General features: G+C 45.4%; 1 protein-coding gene across 3 annotated transcripts in view; it reads left to right on the top strand.

Annotated features, from left to right (window-relative positions):
* Positions 1-24,537, top strand: part of ZDHHC4 (zinc finger DHHC-type palmitoyltransferase 4) — a 297,668-nt gene that overhangs the window by 77,113 nt on the left and 196,018 nt on the right. Inside the window, exon 1 of one of the 3 annotated variants that reach the window (XM_069647352.1) lies at positions 21,186-21,270. The exons of the other annotated variants lie outside the window; for them this stretch is intronic. Within the exon in view, the coding sequence (XP_069503453.1) occupies positions 21,246-21,270 (25 nt within the window). The 5' untranslated portion in view covers positions 21,186-21,245. Of the gene's footprint in view, positions 1-21,185; positions 21,271-24,537 lie in introns of those variants that run through there. 3 annotated transcript variants of the gene reach the window in all.

Below are 24,537 nucleotides of genomic sequence, written 5' to 3'. Positions count from 1 at the left end.
CCCCGCGCGCAGGCCGCTGTCATCTGTAGTATGAATCATACAACCGTCCACTCCTCTCCGTAGGCATGATATGTAGGACCACCAGAGAAGATCCTTCCTGAGAGAGTCCGTGTTGGGGATTTGGAAGTCCTAAATCTCTGCCATTGGGTTCCCAAAGAACAGAAGGTGTCGTATTGGGGGTTGCAGATGAAGTCTGGCCCATGGGACAACAAAGACCCTTGAGGAAATGTGTCCCTATTGGGTCAGCGTGTTCCTGGTTGTCCACAATCCATGCTGAGAATGTGATGTGGCAAGGAATGCAGCCTGCAAGCTCTGTTCAGCAGTATCTTGGCTTTCTCTTCCTTTGCGCACAATTTGGCACCAATGAATTGAAGGAACTGTGAAAGAACTAGTTGTGACTTCGGTATGTTGATCCGAAACCTAGGTGGTTACAGACCAGCAAATCCTTTGTAGGTCTACCTGGACAGTCGTCACCCTGAGCAGCCAATTGTCCAAGCAAGGGTAAACTTGAATCCTGTGCTGATGCAGAGATTCTACCTGCAACAGCTTTGTGAAGAATGGGGACCAATTCAAGGCTGAACGGAAGGTCCCGGAACTGAAAGTGATTTGGCTCCCACTGCAAATTTCAGGAAACACTTGTGGATCCTAAAAATAGGAATGTGTTAGTAGGTGTCCTGGAGACCTGTCGACACCAACCAGTACCCTGTTGAATGCCTGGAATTAATCTTTGTAGTGTCTCCATCTTGAAAGTCCTGGTCCTCACAATGTTGTCTGCCTCTTCAGGCCTATGATGGTGTGTACTTATTGCATCCTGGTTTGGGCACCAGGAAGATTTAAGGGGTAAAACACCAATCCCTTCTGCATCCATGGGACCGTAACAATTGCTTTCTTGTGCTGTAGTTCTTGGTTAGCTGATAGCATTGCCTTTCTCTTGTGGACTTCTGTTGGTAGATTGGTCGATCGCATCCTCCCAATTCTGGTGGGAGAGAGGTGAATTCCATTCTGTACCACAGGCGCACCATGCTGCTTGCAAGGTGTATGAGACCAATACGTCCCATGTACTTGAAAAGTAAATCGGCCTGCCTTCCACTGGTTGACAGTAATTGTCAGGGCTTGTGCTCTTTGGGCGGGGAGCCGAGCTTCCTGGATGGTCCTCTAAATCCAGACTTCTGTTTACCTTTTGATCTGAGGAACCGCAGTTTCCTATATGGTCTTGAAGCCAAGGAACCAGCGAAGGAGGATTTATTCCTTAATTTATCTGCGTGCTTTCCTGCTTTCAAAAACAAAGCATCAGCAAACCGTTTATGGCATTCCAACGGGAGCTTTTGGGCCGTAGACTTCTGGGAACCCTTAGACTTCCAAACCCTAATGCACCCTATTGCACATGTAGCGCCATCCTGAGATGGTAGCTCCCGTTGCCTTTGCTCTTTCTCTGCCATCAACGTACATTCGGTCGGGAGGAACATAAAGTGATGGCCTTCGCCGATGATCTAATGGAAACCCTATCGATTTGAACACCTTGCTGCCGGCATTGTCGACACATTTGGGGGAATTTGGTAGGGTAGCGGGTTTGAAGATCAACGCCCAAAAATCTGAATTGATCGTCCTACAGGGGGGAAGGTGCACCAACTACTTGCTTATCTGATACAGGGCAGTATGTGCGGTCAGATAGAGGTCTCCGATGCTTGGGGGTATGGATAACTAAGTCTCTAGACAACATGTATCAGGCAAATTATCCCCCCCCACCTGCTAGATATGATAAAGAAAGGGCTGGAGGAACGTGGCCCGCTCAATATTTCATGGATGGGCCTTATTAACGTCATCAAGATGATAGTTCTCCCGAGAGTATTGTACTATTTTCAAGCCCTCCCCCTTGCAGTTCCTCTGAAGTTTTTTAGGACCCTGAACAAAATGGTGGGAAACTTTATCTGTCAAGGAAAGAGGCCACAGGTGGCATGGAAGGTCCTGAAAGCACCTAGAGGGTGTGGCGGGATGGGGGCTCTGACCTTCCAAATACATTTCCAAACGGCCCAGTTAAGGGTCATATAAGAATGGCTCAGTGGGATCCCCGATAAGATTTGGTAACGGATAGACAGAGCAGTGGTTTTGTTTTTGTTATTGGAACAGCTCAGGCCCTGAAGAAAAGAGCCTTTCAAAGGAAACTAGACTTGGCCATCAACAGTCCTGAGAAAGGCCATTGGAACTGTTACTCCGTGCACTAAACACGGGGAAGGGACATATAATTTGAGAACACTTCTTTCTTTTCTTGAGAACTATCCCACACCCCTTTTTGTGTTGGTTGTGAGGTTTGGCAATTTGTCTTAGTATAGGCCCCTTTATTTTGAGACGACGCCACTAGCACTGCCTTATTTTTCATTTGATGGTCGACATATGCTCCCATCTTAGATTTACGTTCAGATTAGGCATTTTTCCAACCCGCATACAGAATTCACTTGTTCAGTAAACACCCTTGAACTATGTTCGAGACACTTGTGTTTGTCTTACTTGTTGTCACCATGAATTCCTTACATATGGTTTTAGAAGTGGGATTTGATCTAATTGATAATAGTTGGAGGTTATTGGCAGAAAATCCAACGAAAGACACATCCTGTCAAACTCTTTTTTTTCCCTCAATAGTGAGAAATTGATGGAGAGCATAACACCGCCCCTCCCACCCTTGTTACAGAAAATGGGAGTACAATGTATCCCTTTTGCCTCTCAAGCTATTTTCCCCGACCGGAAAACAATAGAGGGTAGCAGTTATCTCCTCTGGTGTCCCCAAGCCACTCTTAATACCAGGGAGAGATAAAATCGTGGTCTCTCTAGGCCTACAACAGGTAACCTCGCCACCCCGGCTATAATTCCCTACAAGGAAAGGGGTATGGAGGCATTTCCCCTTCTATCTTGTTCAGGTGAAATAAAGTTTATCGTACTTAATTTCTCCTCCACTCCAAGAAATATTCCCCCGAGGTAAAATACTGTGAACCCTCCGATATGGGACCATGTGGAATCCCCGCCCCTCAAGGGAAGCCCTCCAAAAAGGAGGATTGGACGAATCTCAAATAGATCATCCTTTCCTTGCTCTGGAAGACCCAAATTCCATGACACTGGAGGGCGAAACCTTAATAGATCGTCACCTCCCTTGGCAATAGAAATACAAAATCCCGTAGCTAGGGAATTTACTTGCGTCCTCATTGCAGGCGAAAGGGACAGTGGTGCAGGATATATCCGATTCCCACAGTTGTAGAACAGAGAAAGAGGGAAATTGGGGGAGGAAACATCAGAAAGCGGTACCAAAAACCCTTATTTAGAAAATAGCATCCCAGAAAACCACCTTTACTATTCAGAGGGGAAAATAGTGGAAGGGCAAATAAGAGCAGGGGTAAGAAACTCAAGTGGAAGGTTACACAGGGAACCTTATGTTAACATGGGTAACAAAACCTAAAGAATCCTAAAACCCAGGAATCATTTTTTAGCCCCCTCAATTAAGATGAGGGAGGATCAACATCCGATATATCTCTGGATACATCCAAAATCTCACAGCTGGAAACATGCCTTTTCTGTGGACACGGTAGGGAAATCTGCCCAGAAAGTAAAGCAGAGGAGTTAAGGAACATCCCAGAAAGGGAGAGAAAGATCCAAAGAGAAAGAGAGGTGGAAGCATTCTTTCAATCCTCCCCTACACAAACCCACGATACCAATCTAGATGGTATGCTGGAAGTCTTGGACCATCAGTATAGGTGTTCCATGGTGGAATTAACACATGAAAACCCCTTGTCCAACCAACATAGGGGAAGGGCATGTGAGAAACCTGAGGGTGTTCTCCCAAGTAGACCTTGGAAAACCCTTATTCAGGTAGTTAGTGGAGTGCTGATGCTCTCAGATCCCAACCCTGGCGGTGGACAAGCGAGGGAGGATCACCTGGATAGGGGAACCCGGGGTTGTGCTCGGGGGAACGCTCCAGGTGAGACGCAGTACTATGCCGAGGAAGAAGGAGAGGCGAATAATATATTTTGAAACCTTTATAGGCTATAACACATCTGCCTCACCTCCTCCCATTAAAACTCTTCTATCTATATCCAATGAACACTCCGTACAGAAACAATCCCCTAAAATTTCAAACCTGCTTGCCTCCAAAGATTATCCATCCCAGAGTCTGTTTGTCTGTTCCCTATCTGAATACTTCTGGTCATTGCCCTTCCCATTCTTCCTCACGTCCCTCTAATTATTCTTTCTTGAAAATCCAGTATACTGTATTTACAGAACACTACGATTCCCACAATCCCCTATGTTCACTTCACGATCCCAGTTATTCACATTTGCTTCACAAACCATACCAATCCCGTCCCTCTGATTGTCATCTTTCGAAACCCCAATCCACTATGACGGAATGATACTGTTCCCACAATCCCCTATGTTCTCCATCCTGGTCATTCTCGTCCATTTCGCAAACCTTCCCCATCATATCCTGCAGGGCACTCCGAAACTCTACAAACCCCCCCCAATTCCGACACCAACACCTTTACACACCCAAGACAACGGACTAATGTAAGCCCCATCTACTTGACATGTCCCAACCCCGGCATCAGGAAAAGTCAGGCAATTAACCTGAATCACACACACCTTTCCTTTCCCCGGAGGGTAAAAGGTGGAGTAAGAGAGCACAGTACGAGCAAGGCGAGCACAGCAGACGGCACAATGAGACGGCTAACACGGGAGAGTTCACAAGAAGGAGAAAGGCGGCAGGAATCAAGAGGGTGGTAAGGAGAGAAGTGACCTTGGCCTTTTTGTCCCAGACCCGCAGAACCTTCATGGAGAAGAGCCTAAGACCATGAACAATAGCGCAAGTGTTTTGCAGCAGATGTCAATGGTCAGATGTCATTTTTCCACCTCGCCTGCTAAAGCTCCTATGCTCCCGTGGCTCTGCAGCCCCTCATCTGCTGCAACCATCCTACACACGCTTTGGCAGGGTAAGACCGGCATTGTGTTGGTGAAATTTGCACTGTTTGTGCTTTTCTTTTCTTTTGCATAAAATATTGAAAATCGCAGCTTTGGCGCCCGTGAACTGCCTGGATGCAATCTTTATTTTTTTTCACCTAAATCTTGGGTTTCTTCTGTCCTCTAAATTGTCAGCACACGTGGGCACACAGGTCATTTGCCTTTCCAAGATGGTGGGTTTCTTTTTGATTTAAACAGGCTCCTTGCCTTGCCTGCACTCCCTCTCTCTCATTGGTTGCCTGGGCTCTCATCCAATCTGGGAATCTGGGAGGCGGGAGCTGGCACACCAGCTCAGGCCCACACAAAAGCCCCTGTCAGCTTCCCTGTATGCTTTATAGGCTGCTACATGAGATTTCTGCCACAGCCAAACCCTCCCTGTGGCTGCTACCCATGGACCTTTGGATTACCATGACCCTTTCAACACATTCTGTATGGGTTAGTCCCTCCTTTCTGATTTCCTTTGTACTTCCTTCTCTGCTGGTACTCTTTCAGCTCTCCCTGTTATGTACTCAATTGAAGTTGTGTCTGTACTCACCCTTACCATCCGACTCCCACTTGATTTCTTAACTACAGGGCCTTCATTTAACTTGAAAGTCAAACTTGGGTGAATTTTGCATTTAACTTGAAAGTCAAACTTGGGAGTATTTTGCATTTAACTTTGGCCATTTATTGTAACCTGCTAACCCAGTGACTGTTCTATACCGCTGTACTTGCTTACTCCTCCCTCTGCCTCCTCTCTTCACACTCATGGCACTTTGGGTGTCTCCAATCTATTCCAACTGCTTCTCTATCTACTATCCTTCCTTTCTCACTAAGTCTGGAAAGAAGAAGTTTAAAAAGGATATCTTGGCCTCCAACCCTGGTCTCCCTATTGCTGATACCTATACCAGTGCCTCTTCTAGACAGACCCTCACTGACGTCATGTTTGGTGTTCCTTCGCCGGATCTATGGACCCCCCATATGATCTCTGTGCTTTGTCTTGTCTCCTCCTCTCCTTTAAATGGTGGCACTCGCTGCGAAGTCCTCATGGCTTCTTTCGACTCCACCAGAGTCATCCTTAATGTCTACCTAAATGGCTCTGTCATGGGCCAAGGTCCTCAGGCCAATCTCCTTCTCTTTGATAGGCGGTTCCCTCGCTTCATACTCTTCCTTTCATCTCCAGCTGTCCCCTCCTCTCATTCCTTGGCTACCGTGCCCACTCTTCCCTATGCCCCTCTTCAGGCTACCTCCACAACTCCGCAGGGCATACCTCTGATTTGACCCCTCCCCGGAAGGACTTTAAGGCCGGCAGCCTTCTTCATCTTGCCACTCTCATCTCTCGCTCTGCTGTCAAACACGCCTCTGGCATCTGCCACCTCCTTGAAGAACTGGACCTTGATGTCCTTACTCCTACGGAGACATGGTTCATGGCCAGCTCTGTCACGAGCTTTGACACTCTCCTCCCTGATGCTACAAGATCCTCTCCGCACCCAGACCCACTCGGCCTGGAGGGGTGTAGCCCTGATCTTTCCTGAGTGGATTCCTGCCACTATCATTCCCACTCAGATCTACTCCTCTTTCGAATGCCGTGTCTGCAGGCTCTCAATCTCTCCTAGCGACTCCCTGACTGTTGCCACTCTCTACCGGCCCTCTGGTCAACTCACCTCATTTCTCTCTGAGTGGGCTGACCTCTCCTCCTCTCTCCTGACCTCAACCACTCAACTCCTCCTCCTTGGTGACCTCAGCATCCACTTTGATTCTCCCTGTCCCTCAGCTTTGCTTTTTCGCAACCTTTGTGATTCCCTCTCCCTCTCTATCCTCCCCTCTGGCCCAACGCTCTCTGCAGGAAACACACTTGATGTTAACACACTTGATGTCTTGATCTCCTCTGGCCTCCCCCTCTCTATCCCTCTCTCCACCCCGCTCTCTTGGAGTGACCACTGCCTCCTCTCATCTCTCTCTCTCTCTCTTCCCATCAAGCCAAGCCTACCCCAACACTGCCACCTACCTTCCTGGACATCCGGCCCATGAAGCATGTGTCAGTTGAGACTTTTGCTGCCACTGTCTCTCTTCCCCCCCCACCCCATCCTCTGGCTGACTCGCACCCTGATACAGCCCTATCTTTTCTCTACTCTTCTATTTCTGATACTCTTGATGCTCTTGCTGCTGTCATGAGGATCCACCTGAAGTCTAAAGCCAAGTGCAATTCCTGGTACGACTCCGACCTAGCTACACTTAAACATAAGTGTAGGGCGGCTGAGAGAAAATTGAGGGATTCTGTTCATCCTCTGACAAACTGGCCTGTTGCCTACTCCAAAGCCAATACTGTCTCTCAATCCATACCAAGAAGAGAGTCCACATTCAAACCCGTGTCTCTGCGGCATGTAATAACTCGGCCGAACTCTTTAAAATCTGCAAGGAGCTGGCCAACCCTGCTGCAGTCTCTAACCCTCCTCTTGCCTCTCAGGCTCTTTGCAATGCTGTTGTCTCAAAAACCCAGGACATCTTGTCCGCCCTCTCCTCCACTCACTTTTCCCCTCTCTGTCTGTACTCACAGACCCTCCTCCAGCCACCCACCCCACCCTCCTTCTCTTCATTTACTCTTCTCTCCCCTGATGATCTCAAGAAACCCACAGCTGATCCTTCTTGTCTGGGGAACTATCGCCCAATTTCCATCACTCCCTTCTTGGGCAAACTCCTTGAAAGGCTGGCCATCTCTCAGCTAAACCTTCATTCCAATTTTGCTGGCTGTCTCCATGACCATCAGTCTGGCTTCAGAGCTGGCAGAAGCACGGAAACTGCTCTCCTGAACATCCGTGAAGATCTGCTTTCCAACCTTGACTCTAGCATTCCCTCTGTCCTCATCCTACTCAATCTCTCCTCTGTCTTCGACAGGTCAACCATACCATCCTGCTCAACCGTCTCCGTGATAACCTGGGTATCACCGATCAGGCTCTGGCCTGGCTGACCTCTTTCCTCTCTGATCGACCCTCCCAGGTCCAACTTGGGTCCTTCCTATCATCTATCTTCCTCTCCAACTCTGGTGTTCCCCATGGGTCTAAACTCTCGCCGTGGCTGTTCAACCAATTCCTGGAAACTCTTGCCTGCTGTATTGCCATTTTCTGCTCAAACCTCCAGTGCTATGCGGACGACACTCAACTAATTTTTAGGCTGCCCTCAGCCACCTCCTCCACCTCTCTCATCACTGATTGCCTAACTGCCATTCCGGATTGGTGTGCCGCCGCCAACAATCTTTGTCTGAATGCCAGCAAGACGGAGATCCTCCTCATCGGCACATCATCACCTTCCTTTCCCCTCACTCTCTGGCTGGCCTCCATTGGCCCTCCTCCTATCCCCACCTGCGAGGCCAAGAACCTTGGTGTCCCCTTTGATTCCAAACTGTCCTTCTCCACCCAAATTGCTGATATATCAAAAAAGTTAAACTTCCTACTGCACCTCCTCAGAGGTACTCTTCCTTTCCTCTCATTCACCCAGAAGCTCACTGTCTCCCAAACCCTGGTTCTCTGTAGGTTGGACTATTGCAACAGCATCTTTCTTAGTCTACCTGCCTCTACTCGCCGCCTTTTGCAACTTATCTAGAACATGACTGCAAGACTTGTCCTTGGCCTCAAGCCCTGGAATCGTATCTCTCCAGCTCTTAAATCTCTCCAATGGCTACCAGTGGATGTAAGGATTAAATTCAAAACCCTCTGCATTGTCCACAAGGCTTTCTGGGGCCTGAGTCCAACATACCTTCAGCTATCCCTCTGCAAATACCTCCCATCTCAAGCACTCCGCTCCTCTACCTCTAACTTCCTCAGGGTCACTGGTTTCTCAAAGAAACGAGCTGGGGCCTCCCTCTGGAACAGCTTCCCTGGCACTCTAAAACTTAAGGAGAACCATCTCCGGTTCCGGAAGCACCTCAAGACCTTCCTCTTTGCTTCTGCCTTCGCTCTCCCCTGCTGATTCTGCTCTCCCTCGGCACCATGCACCTGGCCACCCTCTGTCCTCCGGGCCCAGATACCTGCTCATCCTGCCACCCTCACGCACTGCCTCCGGGTCACCCCTTGCACTGGGATCTGTATCTGTACCCATACAGTCCCCACCTCCCCTTTTTCTTCCTGCACTTATCAGACCTACCCAGCCTGCTGCCTTAAACCCAGCACTTGCCACTTGCTGGCTGCACTACCATTGTTTGTTGCCTTCTTATTTATTAATTTATTATTTATTTATGTTTTTTCTCCTCACTCCGCACTCTCCTTTTCTCCCCCCCTTCCATGCACTTGCGCGTTCTCAATGTCACTCAGCCTAGTAAGATTGTTGTTTTTGTTCTCCCCTGTTTCCCTTCCCTTGCCTTGTCGTGCTATAAAACACTTGTGTATGAGCGCAATAGAAATAAAATATCAATATCAATAACGGTACACGGGGCAAGTCTATGCCGATGAGCAGGAGCGAGTGAAGCTCCCGCGCCCATGGTGCCAGCCTTGACTCCAGGAAAGTCAAAAGCCAAGCAGTTCATCACAGCCAGTGAATCGAGGGGAGAATCGATAAGAACCGGGCTGTGTTGAGTGAGAGAATAGCAAAGTGGCAAGTTTGTACCAAGTTCAAGGAACTGTGAATGAACTGTAAAAGTGTAAAGGGGAGACCAACTGCGGAGGGAAACCGGCACCACGTGGGTGCTAACTCAATAGGCTCTGGTCGATCCCCATCTGAGTGAAACTACAATTACCAGAAGGCCATAGAAGGGCCAGCGAAATAGATCAAAGTGGTCATACAGAGGGTCAAGCAAAATCCCTGTACAATCGAAAGACTTTGATCTACAAGCACTGTGAAAGAATGGTAAGTGAATCCCGCAAACATTGAACTGTGTAAAAGAGAACATTGAAAGTAAAGAGGGGTCAGCGCCCAGAAGAGGGGGACCCAGCTGTGAGCCACTTTCACCCTAATCCAGAAGCCACAGTGAACCCGGTGGAGGGAAGCTAACAGTTGAAAGGGGTCGGAGTCTGGCAGAGAAGGATCCAAGGGTGTAAAGTTGTCACCCCAAGATTTAGAAAAGTGAAAGCAAAATCAAGAGATGGCAAGAATGAACCCAAATGAGGGATGCCAGAGAAGAAGGATCCGAGCCCGGCAGAGGGAAATCCAGGGGTGAAGCCATCACCCGAGTATCGTCAGTCAAGAGGGATCCGAGCCCGACGGAGGGAGATCCAAGGGTGAGGGTATCATTCAAACTTCAAGGAAGAAAATAACTGATATATAACTTGATGAATACAATATGTGATGGGTCAGCGCCCAGAAGAGGGGGATCCAGAGGTGAACCCATCATGCAGCAAACATTGTAAACTAACTTTCATTTGGTTAAAGGAACTTTTGTTTTTGTTATCGGAACACGTCATGCCCCGAAGGCAAGAGACTTTCAAAGGAAACGAGACTTGGCCATCAACGGTCCTGAGAACGACCATTGCAACTATTTTCTCGTGCTGGAGAAGCCCGAGACTGTACTTTACTCCAAACTCCCATCTTCCCCTGTACACAAAACTTGGGGAAGGAAGGCCCAGACGACCGCATCCTGACATATTATATGAGAACACTTCTTTCTTTTCTTGAGAACTATACCACACCACTTTTTGTATTAGTTGTGAGGTTGGGCAAGGTTTTTTAGTATAAGCCCCTTTATTTTAACACAACGCCTCTAGGACTGCCCTATTTTTCATTTGATGGTCAACACTTGCTCCCATCTTAGAGGTTTAGATTAGGCGTTTTTCCAACCCGCATACAGAATTCCCTTGTTCAATAAGCACCCTTGAACTGTGATCACTTGTGTTTGTCTTACTTGTCACCATGAGTTTCTCACAGTTCCCTCTATGGTTTAATCCTGGCTTGTCACAAATCTGAATCCAACTGCAATGCCTAAAGGCTCTACACACCATCTTTTATATAGGCAAGCTAGATATCATGTCCTGGTACACATGCGATGTAGCAACTATTATAAAAACCGCTACTCTACAAACTATCTTTGTAGGCAAGAATGTATTGATGTTCCAGGAAACCGTTGCTAAATCTACTCCACTTTGAGGTCTTTGTGACCTACTCTAAATACAGCCTGCATGGTTCAGTTGACTCCCCAGAGTGGACTTAGTGGTGGCCATTGACTTATCTATAAAAATTAAGTCCTCTGAGATTGTAACAAATGATGAGGGGCTACAAGCGGTGGGCATAAAGCTGGAGCAAACTGGGTCCTACCTTTTTTAATTATTAATTTGCATTGGAATCCCGCTGCTCAGTCGAGTGACACTATCCAATCGGCATTGGATGTTGGCAAAGGGATATCCTAATAACATTATAATTGGTGGAGATTTTAATGCTACCTGTGCAGCTTCTAATGCAATAATCTTGAAAGGAACTTCTGATGATGGTATGTCTACATGTACCTCTAAGGTTAGGGGGGACCACTGGGACACCTATATGGATTCATGGGATTGTACCCTGTTTGTTGTTCCCTATGTCTACTGGATCACATGTTACAATCTCAACTTGGGAAAGGGGTTCTCAGAAGTCTTGGATTGACCACGTTTATGTCTCCAGCTCTTTGCTTCTAGTCTGTTCTCCGTAATGCATTAATTAGCAACGAGTTAGCGATCATTCATCTATACATTTTTCTACAAACATTGGGTTTCAGATTTATGATTTGGATCCCTCTTTGGCGTTTCTATCTGTCGCCAGAGGTGGTCTAACTGTAAGGTGGACCCATACAACCTGACAAAAGTTTAATAGGGAAATTGAATGCTTGTGTGCATCCTTGTTTTTAGGAGACCTGGAAGCTTTGTTTTCTATAGGGACTTCTAATAAGATGATAGAACATGTTTGGATATTGCCATAGGTAGGGATTGAATATTAGCCCAATGAGACATCTGCATTGTTTTAATGGTGGCAAAGTCTAAAAGAGATAAACAAAGGGATTTATGGGCCTTATGGCACATGCTTAATAAAGATGAATTGGCCTGTAAACATCAGAAGCAAAAGATTGGCTAAAGATGTAGGAATTACATCTTTCGCTTTAGCTATATTTATTGTATGTTTGACAGCCAAGAAATCTTGTGGGTGATAAATAGAACTTATAGTAATGCATCTGGGAAATTATAAATGGCGCCTTAGCCTCCAATTTAGACCGGGATGCTTTATTGCAGTCTCTTCCTGGGTATCTTTTTTTTTGTAAACTCGACACTAAAGACAATGTTCAAACCATACATTTTTCGAGTGATGCTTACACCGCTATCCACGTTGTTGATTGGTCTAAAGAGTATGGTATTAGTGATTCTGAGGCAGCTGACCCTGATGGCCTTGCACCAATTGCCATAAAGTCTAACCCAGAGTTATGAGCTGACATTTTATTTCCAATATTCTTGGACATTTTGTCAAACTTTACGTTCCCTCTTTCATGGATAGATAATTCTGATTTTCAAGAAGGGAGATCGAGCCTTGCCCTTCAATTATCTGCCAGTGGCAATCTTAGATGCAACTCGCAAAGTGTTTTGATCTCTCATTTTATGAGATATAAATAGGTGGATGGAAAAGCCTGCTCTTTCATCTCGCTTCCAAGTGGGCTTTAGGAAAGCCTAGGGCACTACTTTGAATGGTCTTATAATTACTTTAAGGAAGGCATGGTATCAAAGTAAGACAGACGCAAGTGGCCACAGTTCAACAGTGTTTATTGAACGTTCACATGGCGTGAAAAATGCCTATCTAAACCTAAATCTAAGATGGGAGCAAGCTATGACCATCAAAATAATAATAATGCACTCCTAACATCTTGTCAAAATAAAAGGGCCTATACTAAAAAAAAAACTAAAAAAAGAAAGCAGTGTTCACAAAATGATAAGTCAGGATCTTCGGGCAGTTGGTTTACCTTCCCCACGGTTTCAGCACGAGACAAGGCGGTTCACTCGAGCATAGAACACTCCTGGGTTTCTTCGGCACAAGGAAAAAGTTCTATCACACGCATCAGGGCCTTCTGTGCCCAAGTCTCTTTCCTCATCTGAGTCTCTTGATTCAGGGGGCCTGATGTACAAATAAAAAATAGAAAGTTCTTTTCTTCTTACAATTTTCTACTTTGAGTGTCTCACCCTGGATCCCCCTCAGCCGGGCTCAGATCCCTTTTTCGTTACTGCGGATCCCCCTCTTCCGGGCTCAGATCCCTTTACTTTAATGCTCAGAAACTATTCTTTTCCTGGTGACTCGCGGTTCACCCCAGATCCCCCTCTTCCGGGCTCAGATCCCTTCTTGATATTTAATGAGTCTCCCTCCACCGGGCTCGGACCAATTGCAGTTCAGTTTACACTTATCGAAGACTTTCGAATGTGCACAGGGTTTAGCTTGACCCTTCGCCGAACCACTTCGATATAAAGTTCCTTTTACAATATAGTTGCCATTCGGTTGGATACCAAACCGAGACCCTCGAATAAGCACCCACGTGGTGTCGGACCACCCTGTACACAGTATCTTATTTGGCTTTTTTAAAGTACATTCACCCCTTTAGTATCCACTTGTTCGCGCCTCTCATTACATGCGCTTAACCTCTTAAATGCCAAGGATGAGCTATCTCGTCCTTGACATTACCTCCAAAGTGCCAAGGACGAGATAGCTTGTCCTTTTTGACATTCTGTTTGCTTTCTGTGCCCAAGTCTCTTTAGTTATCAAAGTCTCTTGATTCAGAGGGCCTGATATACCAAAACAAAGTTATTTTGCTCTTACAAGTACTCAATTCAGGTGATTCACTCTTCACCCCGGATCTCAGCCGGGCTCAGATTCCCTTTTACAATGTTATAGAATATTCTTTCTCGGGCGACTCACCGTTCACACCAGATCCCCCTCCGATCCTTCCTCTTACACAATTAGTCTCCCTCAACTGGGTTCGTACCAATTTCAGTTAGTATCAACTATCAAAGACTTTCGAATGTGCACAGGGTTTTGCTTGACCCGTTGCAGGACGACTTAAATTTCACAATTCCTTTTTATATCAACATCTTTCAGTTAGATACCTAACAGAGACCTTCGAATGAGCACCCACGTGGCTCCGGACCACTCTGTATACGGTATCTGTGTTGGCTTCAAAAGTTCAGTCACTCATCTGCTGTTTTAATTATATTTGCATTGCTTGTCACATACGCTTCACACACTGTTTGTCATGTTCTGTATGGCAGATTCTTATCCCAGGAAGTATTCCAACATGGCCGCCATATCTGGCGATCATTGCAAACACAACAGTCTAGATGTTCTATCCCAGAACACACTGCAGCTCACTGATGTCACATCCTCCCAAGCAGCTTATCAACAGAATCCTCCAAGAGTCCAGTGCGTTGCTACTCTCTTAGGAGTATACAAGCGCTACGTGAGTTAATTTGTTGCAATTTACCTATCCTTGCTTTCTTACTCCTGTCTCCTTCTGGCACTCTCTTTACCTCGCTAATTCTCCCTTCTATTCTTGATCTGCAGACCGCTACGGAAGTACCAGAGAAGACGTTACCTGATCTCGGACGAGTTAAACCACGCCCCTTAGGAGCGCAGTTCCAGGCCAGTTTCACTTTTGTTCGGTATTCAGATCCTCGCTTTCCACGAGGTATTCCGTTGCGCTTTTATTAATCCTCCTTCCATCGGCAGTGTAGGGTATTCCGTAATCAGTTGTCCCCTTTTCGTGTTTTCATTCTAGCGCGGTTTCCTACCACAACATCCCAGGCTTACAGCCACTCCCCCGTGAGCAGTCTCCAGGAGGCTTTCTTTGTTTACAAACTGGTAGGCTTTATACTTTGTTTAGTTTCCCCTTTGTTACTATTGTTTTATGATCTTTTAGCTATTTCTCATTCTACCCTGTTTTGTATTCATACTGTTCTCCTTAGCCCATCTACTCAGTAATTCTGGAAACTCCAGGTGACCTCCCCTTTCCTTCTTATCGATTACCCAGGACGCCTGTCTTCCTATAAACTGGGGGTAAGATATAGAACAGAAGATTCAAAGGGGGTCTGACAAATTGATAGACAAGGAAATTATATCCTACTCTAACCTTTATCTTCGTAGCCAGACCTTAGTCTCATTTGCTAAGAAGCCTCCAACCACAGAAGGCGGAATGGCATCTCGCGCTGGAACATCTCGGGGAGACAATGCTCTCTAGCAGCTCTCCGCAGGGTTTTTTCCCCCGTGAGGGTTTCCCTGGGAACCTCCCGGGGATCAAGCCTTTGAGCAGGACTCCGGAGGGGTTTTCAGGGGAATTCCTAATTACTGCAGGGAAAGTCATAGAGAGATTCATTCCAGGAAACCACCAGGCCACAGGACATTTCTCTTCATCAATTCAGTCCAGGTAGGTGATTTTCTGTTTTCCTTTTCTGTTCACCTGGAGCAAATGACATTTATATCTAACAAAGTATAATCCCTGACACTGTTCTCTTCAGTTTTCTCTACACAATATTCCTGCTTGCAACTTTTGTTCAACACCGCTCAGCCTTGCACGAGTTCTCTCAACTCTCTGGCTGCCTGGAGGTACGTCTCCCTCGCCATGCCACAGCCTCTCTCTCGTTCTGAATAGGCATCTTGGCTTCACGTTCTTCTCTGGTCTCTCAAGGCTTCTTTTTATGTACTCTGGCTTTCCGGGTCCTCTCTGTGTTCCTGGCTTCCCCCAAAAGTTCTTAGGGTTTTCCCTCCGTTGTGTTCGGTCCCTACATTAATGATTTATAAAAAGTTCTCCCTCAGCCGGGCTCGAACCCGTCTGTTTCACAAAGAACCAGTTTTGGGCTTCCAGTCCCAGAATGCATTGTGGTATATTTTGCCCCCTCCCACTTCACAGCTCCCCAAAATGGCATACCATCGCTTTGAGAGCTGCAGAATTTCTTGGGATGTTTACCTAAGGCCAGGGTCTTGCCACCTGCCCCCCAGAGGCCTGGGATCTACTTTATTTCACCCAGGGGAGGAGTTCTGTTGTGGGTGCCACCAAGCAACCCCAGCTGCCCCAGGTTTAAGCTTGGGTATTTCAATAGGGGAATGGGATTATGGGAATTGTGGTGTTCTACAAAAAAAAGGATAAAGATTTTGTCGATTTTTGTCTGGAAAGGGGGTTTGAATGTAGGGTTGTTGAAAAGAGGGTTTTGATGAAAGAGGGGTAAAACTCAAGTTGGAATTTAGGGATGGTCTTTGTTTTCCCTGATGGTTTCGCCTTTTCCTTACAGAAAGGTACTGGGGTGTGATGGGACTCCGTTTACAATATCCCATGACAACTGAGGGGATTTCGGTTAGGGTTGTATCAGAACGGCATGAATACCATGTTTCGCCAGAGGGCGTGTCTCCCATAGTCCCCAAGGAACCCCTGCTCGTCCCTTGCTCGTCCTCCCCAAGACTGATGGCCCTCCCCATGCCACCTGATCAAAGGATCCTCAGGAATAACCTGGGAGAAACGCCTCGGGTTTCTCACAATACGCATTGTTAGGTAAAAGGAAACTTTGAGTTGGAATTGGCACGTAACTATCGAACACTTGGGGTCTTATAAACTTTATAATGAATGTGCTACTGTTGTTAGAAACCGATATTGTTTTACCTCCTTATTTGCGTTTATTCCCTGATTCTAAGGCTTGAATGACTTGAAGTCATTGGCCCTCGCTTGGGCTTACCACCTCATGCTCGAATTTGCCGATTATGTGGAAAGGCGAAGATGATTGAAACTATAAAGCATTAGTCACTTTTTTGATCTAAAACCTCTGATTTGCGTTCTTTGCACGTTGATGCTTTTATTTATTCTAATTGTGATGATGTTGACTGTACTCTATGGATTGGGTTAATGGAGGGAATTCAGCTTATTATACATTTTTTGTCCATTTTTAGATAAATTACGTGGGCTTTTAGGCAATGAGACTTTACTGTAGTTTGGTATTGACTTGTTTTTATGTATTCTGTTATGTATTAATTGTGAATGGTTTTGATTTTATAGCACTCTGTACCTACTTTATTTATTTTTATTTATTTATTGTGCATTTTTTAGGCGCTTATACACTAAGTCAATTCTGTTTCAAACTGCCCACAGGGCAACAGGGAGGGGACTGGGATTGAGGCAATAAATACAGTGGAGGATGAGGATGAACCTACTATTCCTTGTGAGTGTTCAGAATGTGCAAGTGCAGCGAGAAGAGGGCAAGTGGAGCTAGGTGCTGGAATGTCTGTGATCGTGGATGAACAGCAGATGAAGTGCATGGTATGGTAAGTGCTCTGAGACCGGGAGCCGCATTGGGTCGATAGTGTAAGCCTACTGAAAGGAGGCCGGTGGGTGCTGAGGCAAGTGCTGTGAGGTAGGCAGAGGCTGAGGCGATTGGGTGTGGGAGGCTAGGACCCCGAAGGATACATAAGGGCCCTGATCACCAATAACAGCGACTGTGAGAATTAGCAGAGGAGGGAGGAAGGGAAGGAAGAAAGAGATAACGAAGAAGGTCTTGCGGAGCTTCCGGGAATTTGAGGAAGTCGAAGAGGAAGGGGAAGGCTGTGACATAGGCGGGAGCAAGCTGAAGAAGGTGATCGGCCTCGGCCCTCTGTTTAGCATAACGCTTTACACACAGATAGTTGGTGCCAGAGAACCGCAGAGGTCTAGAGGGAGAGTATCTAGTGAAATAAAGTTGCAGATAGCATGGTCCCAGGCCCTAGACAGCCTTATGGATGATGCAGAGTGATTTGAATGTAATCTGTGCAGCCACCGCGAGCCAGAGTTTTTAGGGCAAGAGAGATGTGGTCCTTGCACTTAAGACCAAGGATAAGTCTTGTTGCCCTATTCTGGATTAGCTTGCGGGTTCCTAGAGTAGAAGTAGGTAGATTCAGGAGAAGGCTATTGCAGTAGTCAAGCCTAGAGAGAACCAGGGCTCGGCTAACATTGAGCTTCTGCGGGAAGTGAGAAAAGGCAGAATTTATTTGAGAAGGAAGAGTTGAAATTGAGACTTCTTGGCAATGCCCTGAGTGTGAGAGAGGAAGAAGAGAGAGGAGTCGAAGATAACACCAATGTTTCTGGCTTCAGATGAAGGAGCAGGGGGAGAGCCCATAGAGGATGGCCAGAGTGAGGGGAAAAAAGAGGGAGCCGGGGTCCCAACAGGAATTATCTCGGTCTTGCTGGCATTGAGGTGCAGTCAGCGATGATGGAAGATGATAGAGGGTCAGCAGGAAGTTTGAAAAAGAGTTGAGTGTTATCCGTGTAGCACTGGAAGTTGGTGGAGACGGAGGAAATGAGGAGTGCCTCCTGAGCAAGGTAGGTGTTGAAGAGCCAGGGGGGAGAGGTTTGAGCCCTGGGGGACACCACAGGTAGGGAAGGGAAGTAGGTGAGGAGAATGTGCCCAAAATGACATGGGGCGATCAGTCAGTTAGGAAGGAGATCAGCCAGTCCAGTGCGCCCTCCGAGATGCCAAGGGTATCATGGAGCCTTTTTATGAGGATAGAATGGTTGACCGTGTCAAAGGCAGAGGAGAGATCGAGTAGGATGAGGACAGCTGGGGAGTTCACAGTCAAGAGATCTGAGCAGTTCTTTACGGGTGTTCAGAAGAGCAGTTTCCATGCCTCTGGATGCTTGGAAACCAGATTGATGTTTATGGAGACCACCAACAAGTTCAGTGTGTGTGGTGAGTTGTGGAATGACCAGCTTCTCTAGCAGTTTCCCAAGGAAGGGGGTGATAGAACTTACACCATGTGATGTAAGACTTTATGTCCCCTCTACCTCTGATGATGAGTTTTAATACCACATTTTTTAACACAATGGCAGTCTCTCTTCACCATGTAATATACCTTATTTAAATACCTTTTTGTATTCTGTTTATGTGGACAGGGTCTCCCAGAATTTACAGTCCTGATGAAGGCATACCATAATCCCTTTTGCCAAAACATCCGCTAGCAGCAGCAGTGAAATGTTTCTATCGACCTGCACTACAGCCTGACGTTGACCTCGTTATACATATTGAGGCTCAAGCCAATCCTTGCTAAATAACAGACTGAGCCACAGTTGCCACGATGGAGGGATGCTATCTTGTTCTACTCTAAGTTTGTGTTTGAATTGTAATTTAGCACAGAAAGCCCTCTGTTAGATAGCCATTTGATGTATCCTTGGCAACCAACAGTACATTAGATGTACATCGGGCAACTATTTGTACTTTGGATTTCATGGTGATTATTCTCATTTTTCACCATAGTCTGGTAGCAAATATTTGTTTTTACTTTTTTTAACCATATCTTTTTTCGCTCATTAATATATTAAATGCTTGATTCATTCTTGAACTGCAATGCCATATTCTTCTGATTAACTTAATGCATTGGAAAATGAGGGGTGCAGACGATTGCTCTAAACCAATATCCCTTTTTTGGTTTTGAACTAAAGTCCATAAATCTACATAGTTATTTACGTTCTGCTAGGAACCCAGAAAAAGGTTGGGAACTCGCAAACTCCTTTGTTGTCATGATGTATGTTTTCTCTAGTTCTGATGCCTAGAGGGGATTTCCCTTCGTAACAGATCCAAATCAAATGGTCAGCTTAGAAAAGTAGGATAGAATGTAAATGAGTGGCTGGGGCAGATGCTCGTTGGCCCATTGGTATGAAAATCCGGTCCTCAAGTGCCAAATAAACTCTATGGTTTCAGGATATCCACCAAAAATGCATTTAAAAAGAAATGTATATGGGGATTAGTTACATAGCGCTTATCCTAAAAACCTGATGTGGTTGGGGCTCTCGAGGACCAGACTTGGGGAACTCTGTTAGGCATTTGGTTAAATTTAAGATAAGGATCCATAGTAACTAACGTGGTGGTTGGTTGTACTGGTCTGGACTCTTCAGCAGCTATATGTGTATTAATGATGAGGTTCGAGCTCCTGTGGGCGATACATAATTGTGCATTTGCCATCAATTCGGATATGCAAGGTAATTTTGACCAGCCTATGTTTGAAATGTGTACAGAAGTCTTTCCCACTCCCTGGAGACCGTGCCCCCCAGCCAGGATTGACACCTACATTTCAGTACTATATACTACATACTTTGCCTTGGATACATTGCAGAGAGACAACATAGTTTTGATTTTCATTGAGGCTGGAAGTGACTATCGAGAAGCATCCAAAGGACATGTGCCCATGTCCCAACATGTCATTTTTTTTTTCCTCTGTGCCATATGCCTCTTACTTGTGATGTGGAACATAATGTTATAGTTACTCTCCAACCTTAGTAATGGTTTGCAGGTGGGGACAAAGAGGCATCAAGGATGATTGAAGTATTGCAAAAACACATTTGAGGAAATGCGTTTATAGATTATGGGTGGATGGCAAGTGGACAGTAGTACAAAGTGCCGTTAAGGGAAGGAGGGATTGGCTTTGATTGGCTGTATACATTCTTCCATAAGCAGGAGGGGAGGTAAATACGTGCCGTGCGAGCATGAGATGGAAGCAAATCTAAACAAAGGTGAATACAGTAAGGATACTCATGTTAGCCTTATGTGTTGGTCTCCAGTGCAAATAGCTTCACTGTATGAGGTAAATTGTATTAGAGATTTTAGCTTTTTCCGGTTCATCTTTAGGATATCATTGTAGTGGGATGGTCTCTGTGGCATTACCATTTTACCCCCATTTCCCATTTTTCAGAGTTCATTATTGAATTGTAATTTTTGAGTTTAGTCCTTCAGATTCTCGCTGACAGAAGGTTTGGGATTTCTTTCAGGATGGTGCAGTATCTGTTGATGATTGTATTCCATTAATCTACGTGTATTCATGATTAATTTGAAATCCTGGATTGTAGGTCGTCCAGCCCTACTTTAGCTTGGAGCCATGCAAGCAGCCTGTTTGAGTCCTGATGGCTTCTCTACGTTTGCAATGATCCTGGTTTAATTTGTTCATGCTAACGCTATCAGTTGGCTTTTCAAGATCATTGACACTTCTACTTAGGATATCCTCTTGCAGGATGCAACACGTTTATCCACTTTCCCTCCATGCCTGAGCTCTGAGATCATGACCAGTTGCACCAGGGTGGGACAGTTCTCTTTTGTTGTGGGATATTGGAAGACTGAGCCACTTGCATCCAGGGGGCTACATCGTGATAGAATGTTGTCTGACATTTAGTAGCCAAAATATTTTGTGGATGTGTGGGGGATTTGCAGTCCCTGCAACATTTATCTTTGCACTCAATCTCTAATTTTTTTCTCCGCTTTGTGCTTCTTTCAAGGACTGCTTGGAGGAGATTCTGGGGGGCTCAGCGTTGCAGGAGGCACTAAAATCCAATTCTTTCAAATATGTCTGTTGTATTCTTATGGGCAGGTACGTTGTTTGGGCCGGCTTCTCCTATTTTGAAGCCCTACATTTTCTGTAACGCAAAAATGTAGCAGGGATTTACTTATCTGTTTTTCCAGCCAGTCTCTTATAAAGGTCGTTCTTTTGATCGACTCCTTTTAGTAGCAATTTAGCAGAAATGACGGATATGGACGTGTGTGTAAATTCCGATTTAAGGGAATAGGGGGTGGCTTCTTCAGGCATTGAATTCTAAACCATATCTCCAAGCATATAGTTTAAATCCTACTTCCCATATTTCCAGGTAGAGAAAAATTAAGAAATGAATCAAGCTGATTAAAGCTGGTTTGGGCAGAGTGACTGTTTTGTGCACACCTAATGTCAGCTGTTTGGGCACAGTTAGGGTTTTGGCACACCTAATGCCAAGACCTATTCTCTTCCTGTTCGCTAATCCTCATAGAGCTCGGTTCTATTGGCTTGGAAAATGGAGAAACACCCGTAAGTTTTGTTTGCCCTCCTTGCCAACTTGATAAGCCTGGTCTGTGTACGTTCCATATGTCCGTATGTTGCGGGGGAGGCTGTCTCCTTTATCAGTCATCTTCTAGCTCCCCTTTTCTGTTTTCTTTACTTTTAGAAACTTCTTTGTCTGCCCCGATCTGTCTCCTGCCCCCGTGCTCACCATTCATTGAGGCATGCATTTACTCGTCATGTGTCGGTAAAATGTACTGTGCCAACCCTTAGAGATGTTGCTTTTTGTCTCACCAGGGTGTCCATTTGTCACCACGTTTAGCTTCTTGGACTCCAAAGAACCTCTTCTTTTTATTTATTTTTTATGTTAAACATTTTTATTAAGATTTCGAAGTAAAATAAGTTGGTAATTATACAGATTAGTTTTAACATAGAACTAAACAGATGTAATGTATTACATCAAGTATATGAATATATGAATAAACAATAACAATGCATTTATTAACATCATATAATTATTGAAAGGAAATAATTCATACAGAATATGATAAACACATGTAATAAACACATGTAATAAGACTCACAAGGAAAGACATACAAGTTCAATTAAAGATACACTAGGGAAGGATGTGGGTGCTTCTAACCCGTGTGCTCAACCTACTACTTGCCGGGTGAAATCTATATAGATGTGCCTGTAGTCTGTGAGGGGACTACACCTTAGAACACTGAGTCTCAAGAACTCTAGGCAATCCAAACCATCCCAGCACACTAATGCCAGGCAGTGTGTAGGGCACATGCCTGAGGTGAGTGCCTCCAACTCGCTGCAACACCGCAGGCTGATTCTCTGCATTCTTTCTGCCTTTGCATCATAGATACATGGGCGTTTCTTACAACATCCCACTAGGACACAACTCATCCCTTGCTCAAGAAGAAGAAGAAGAAGAAGAAGAAGAAGAAGAAGAAGAAGAAGAAGAAGAAGAAGAAGAAGAAGAAGAAGAAGAAGAAGAAGAAGAAGAAGAAGAAGAAGAAGAAGAAGAAGAAGAAGAAGAAGAAGAAGAAGAAGAAGAAGAAGAAGAAGAAGAAGAAGAAGAAGAAGAAGAAGAAGAAGAAGAAGAAGAAGAAGAAGAAGAAGAAGAAGAAGAAGAAGAAGATGAAGAAGAAGATAGCACATAACACAATATTTACATTTCCCTAGTTTGTTTTGATACCTTTCAGACATATTTTTTCTATTAAGATTCCACCAAATGTCACCTCCTCCCAGTTTATTACATTGTCAGTGCAGGCTTTGGGGTTCAGCTCCCCATCATCATCCCATACTCCTCTGGCATCCAATGTTCTTGTACAGTTCCTCCTTCGATAATCCTCGGATGCATACCCATATATGGGTATAGGGATTGAAATAAAGATTCCAGGGGCAGGAGCTAAACCCGGCTCCAGGGTATCTGGCATGACCCAGCAGGCATGAACCATCTCTAGGGAACCTATTGTGCCACATATCTAACTGCCAAATGAGATGCAACCTTTACCCTTTGATCCCTTATATGATCCATTATGCTTAAAATTCCTTTTAGATGTTTCTAGTACTTACAGATTCACACGCCTACACAGTCCATGCCATATTGGCATCTGTGTATGGCACCAGTTGGCATGGGGAGCCAAAGGCTGCTCCTGGTGGTAGTGAGTGGTGTCAAGTGGTGTCTAGGCTAGAGGTAGGAGCTAAATAGCTCCCAGCAGTTTGGCACCCTGTGGGTAATAGATTCACATTCCACCTTTCATTCATATTGCAGTATTACATGGATACATCTAGAAACATTGTATAATCATGGAGACAACTTTTGGGTCCATCCTTTTTTATCTCACGTTCACACAATTCCTTTTTTTATGTGCAATGCACTTAACCCTTTTTCCCATCACAGCATTCCTTGAAATGATAACAGAGCATTGTCTACCATTGGCTTCAATCCCCTCCTCCTTGTCTCCTACCATCTATTCCACCTAGCCTTAAAACCTGGATAGGCTTCATTCTCATCTTTAACTCGAAGACTGGCACAATGGGTGACAGCCTATTCACACTGTAACGTGTTTCAAATTCCTTCTTCAACTTCCCTCCACAAGCATTCTCTGCGTTCCTTCATTACCTGGTTCATCCTTTCAACAAACCAGTTAGTCTCTGGATTGTAAATGGTACCACACCAATGCCTAAATCCTCTAAGTTGTAAGTCTTCCTCCTTTGACCCATTGCTTGATCCAACCAAATGCGATTTATGGAAATGTTGAAGACGCAGGTTGTTAAACCATGAGCATTCCTCTGGTCTGATCGTGTCCACTGATTTTTTTTTTAAGATCACTTGTGCCATTTTATTCATTGTGCATTTGTAAGCGCTTATACATCAAGAAACTGTGTTTCAAAAGCGCCCACAGGGCAAAGGGGAGGGAACCTGGGAACAAAGGCAAAAGAAACAGATGATTAGGTAATAGGGCAGTCCTACTAGGTCTTGTGAGCATTCAGAACGTGCAAGATCAGGGATAGAGAGAAAGGTCTGGGACTGATGGTGGGGGGTAAGTGCTAGGAGCTGCGCAGTGGGAGGTGCCAAGGAGTCATTGCTTTGTACCTGTTCAGGCTGGTTTAGAGAGTTTGGCAATCCAACATTACCTCCAGCCACTCAATATCGTAATTCATCTTGGCAATAGCTTGGTCAATTCTTTGCAGCAAAAGTCTAAACTGATGCTTTATCCTAACTCCTGCCTTTTGCCAAGATCTATCTGGGAAACCCAGGTCCCCATCTGTGGTTGGACAGGAATGGGTACAGTGGCGACAAGAGGGTCTAC

Source organism: Ambystoma mexicanum, chromosome 2q (assembly GCF_040938575.1).
Source record: "Ambystoma mexicanum isolate Mex_15411 chromosome 2q, UKY_AmexF1_1, whole genome shotgun sequence".
In the NCBI taxonomy this organism is placed as follows: Eukaryota; Metazoa; Chordata; class Amphibia; order Caudata; family Ambystomatidae; genus Ambystoma; species Ambystoma mexicanum.
Note: the sequence above shows the minus strand (reverse complement) of the source record. Positions and strands in the feature narration are given on the sequence as shown.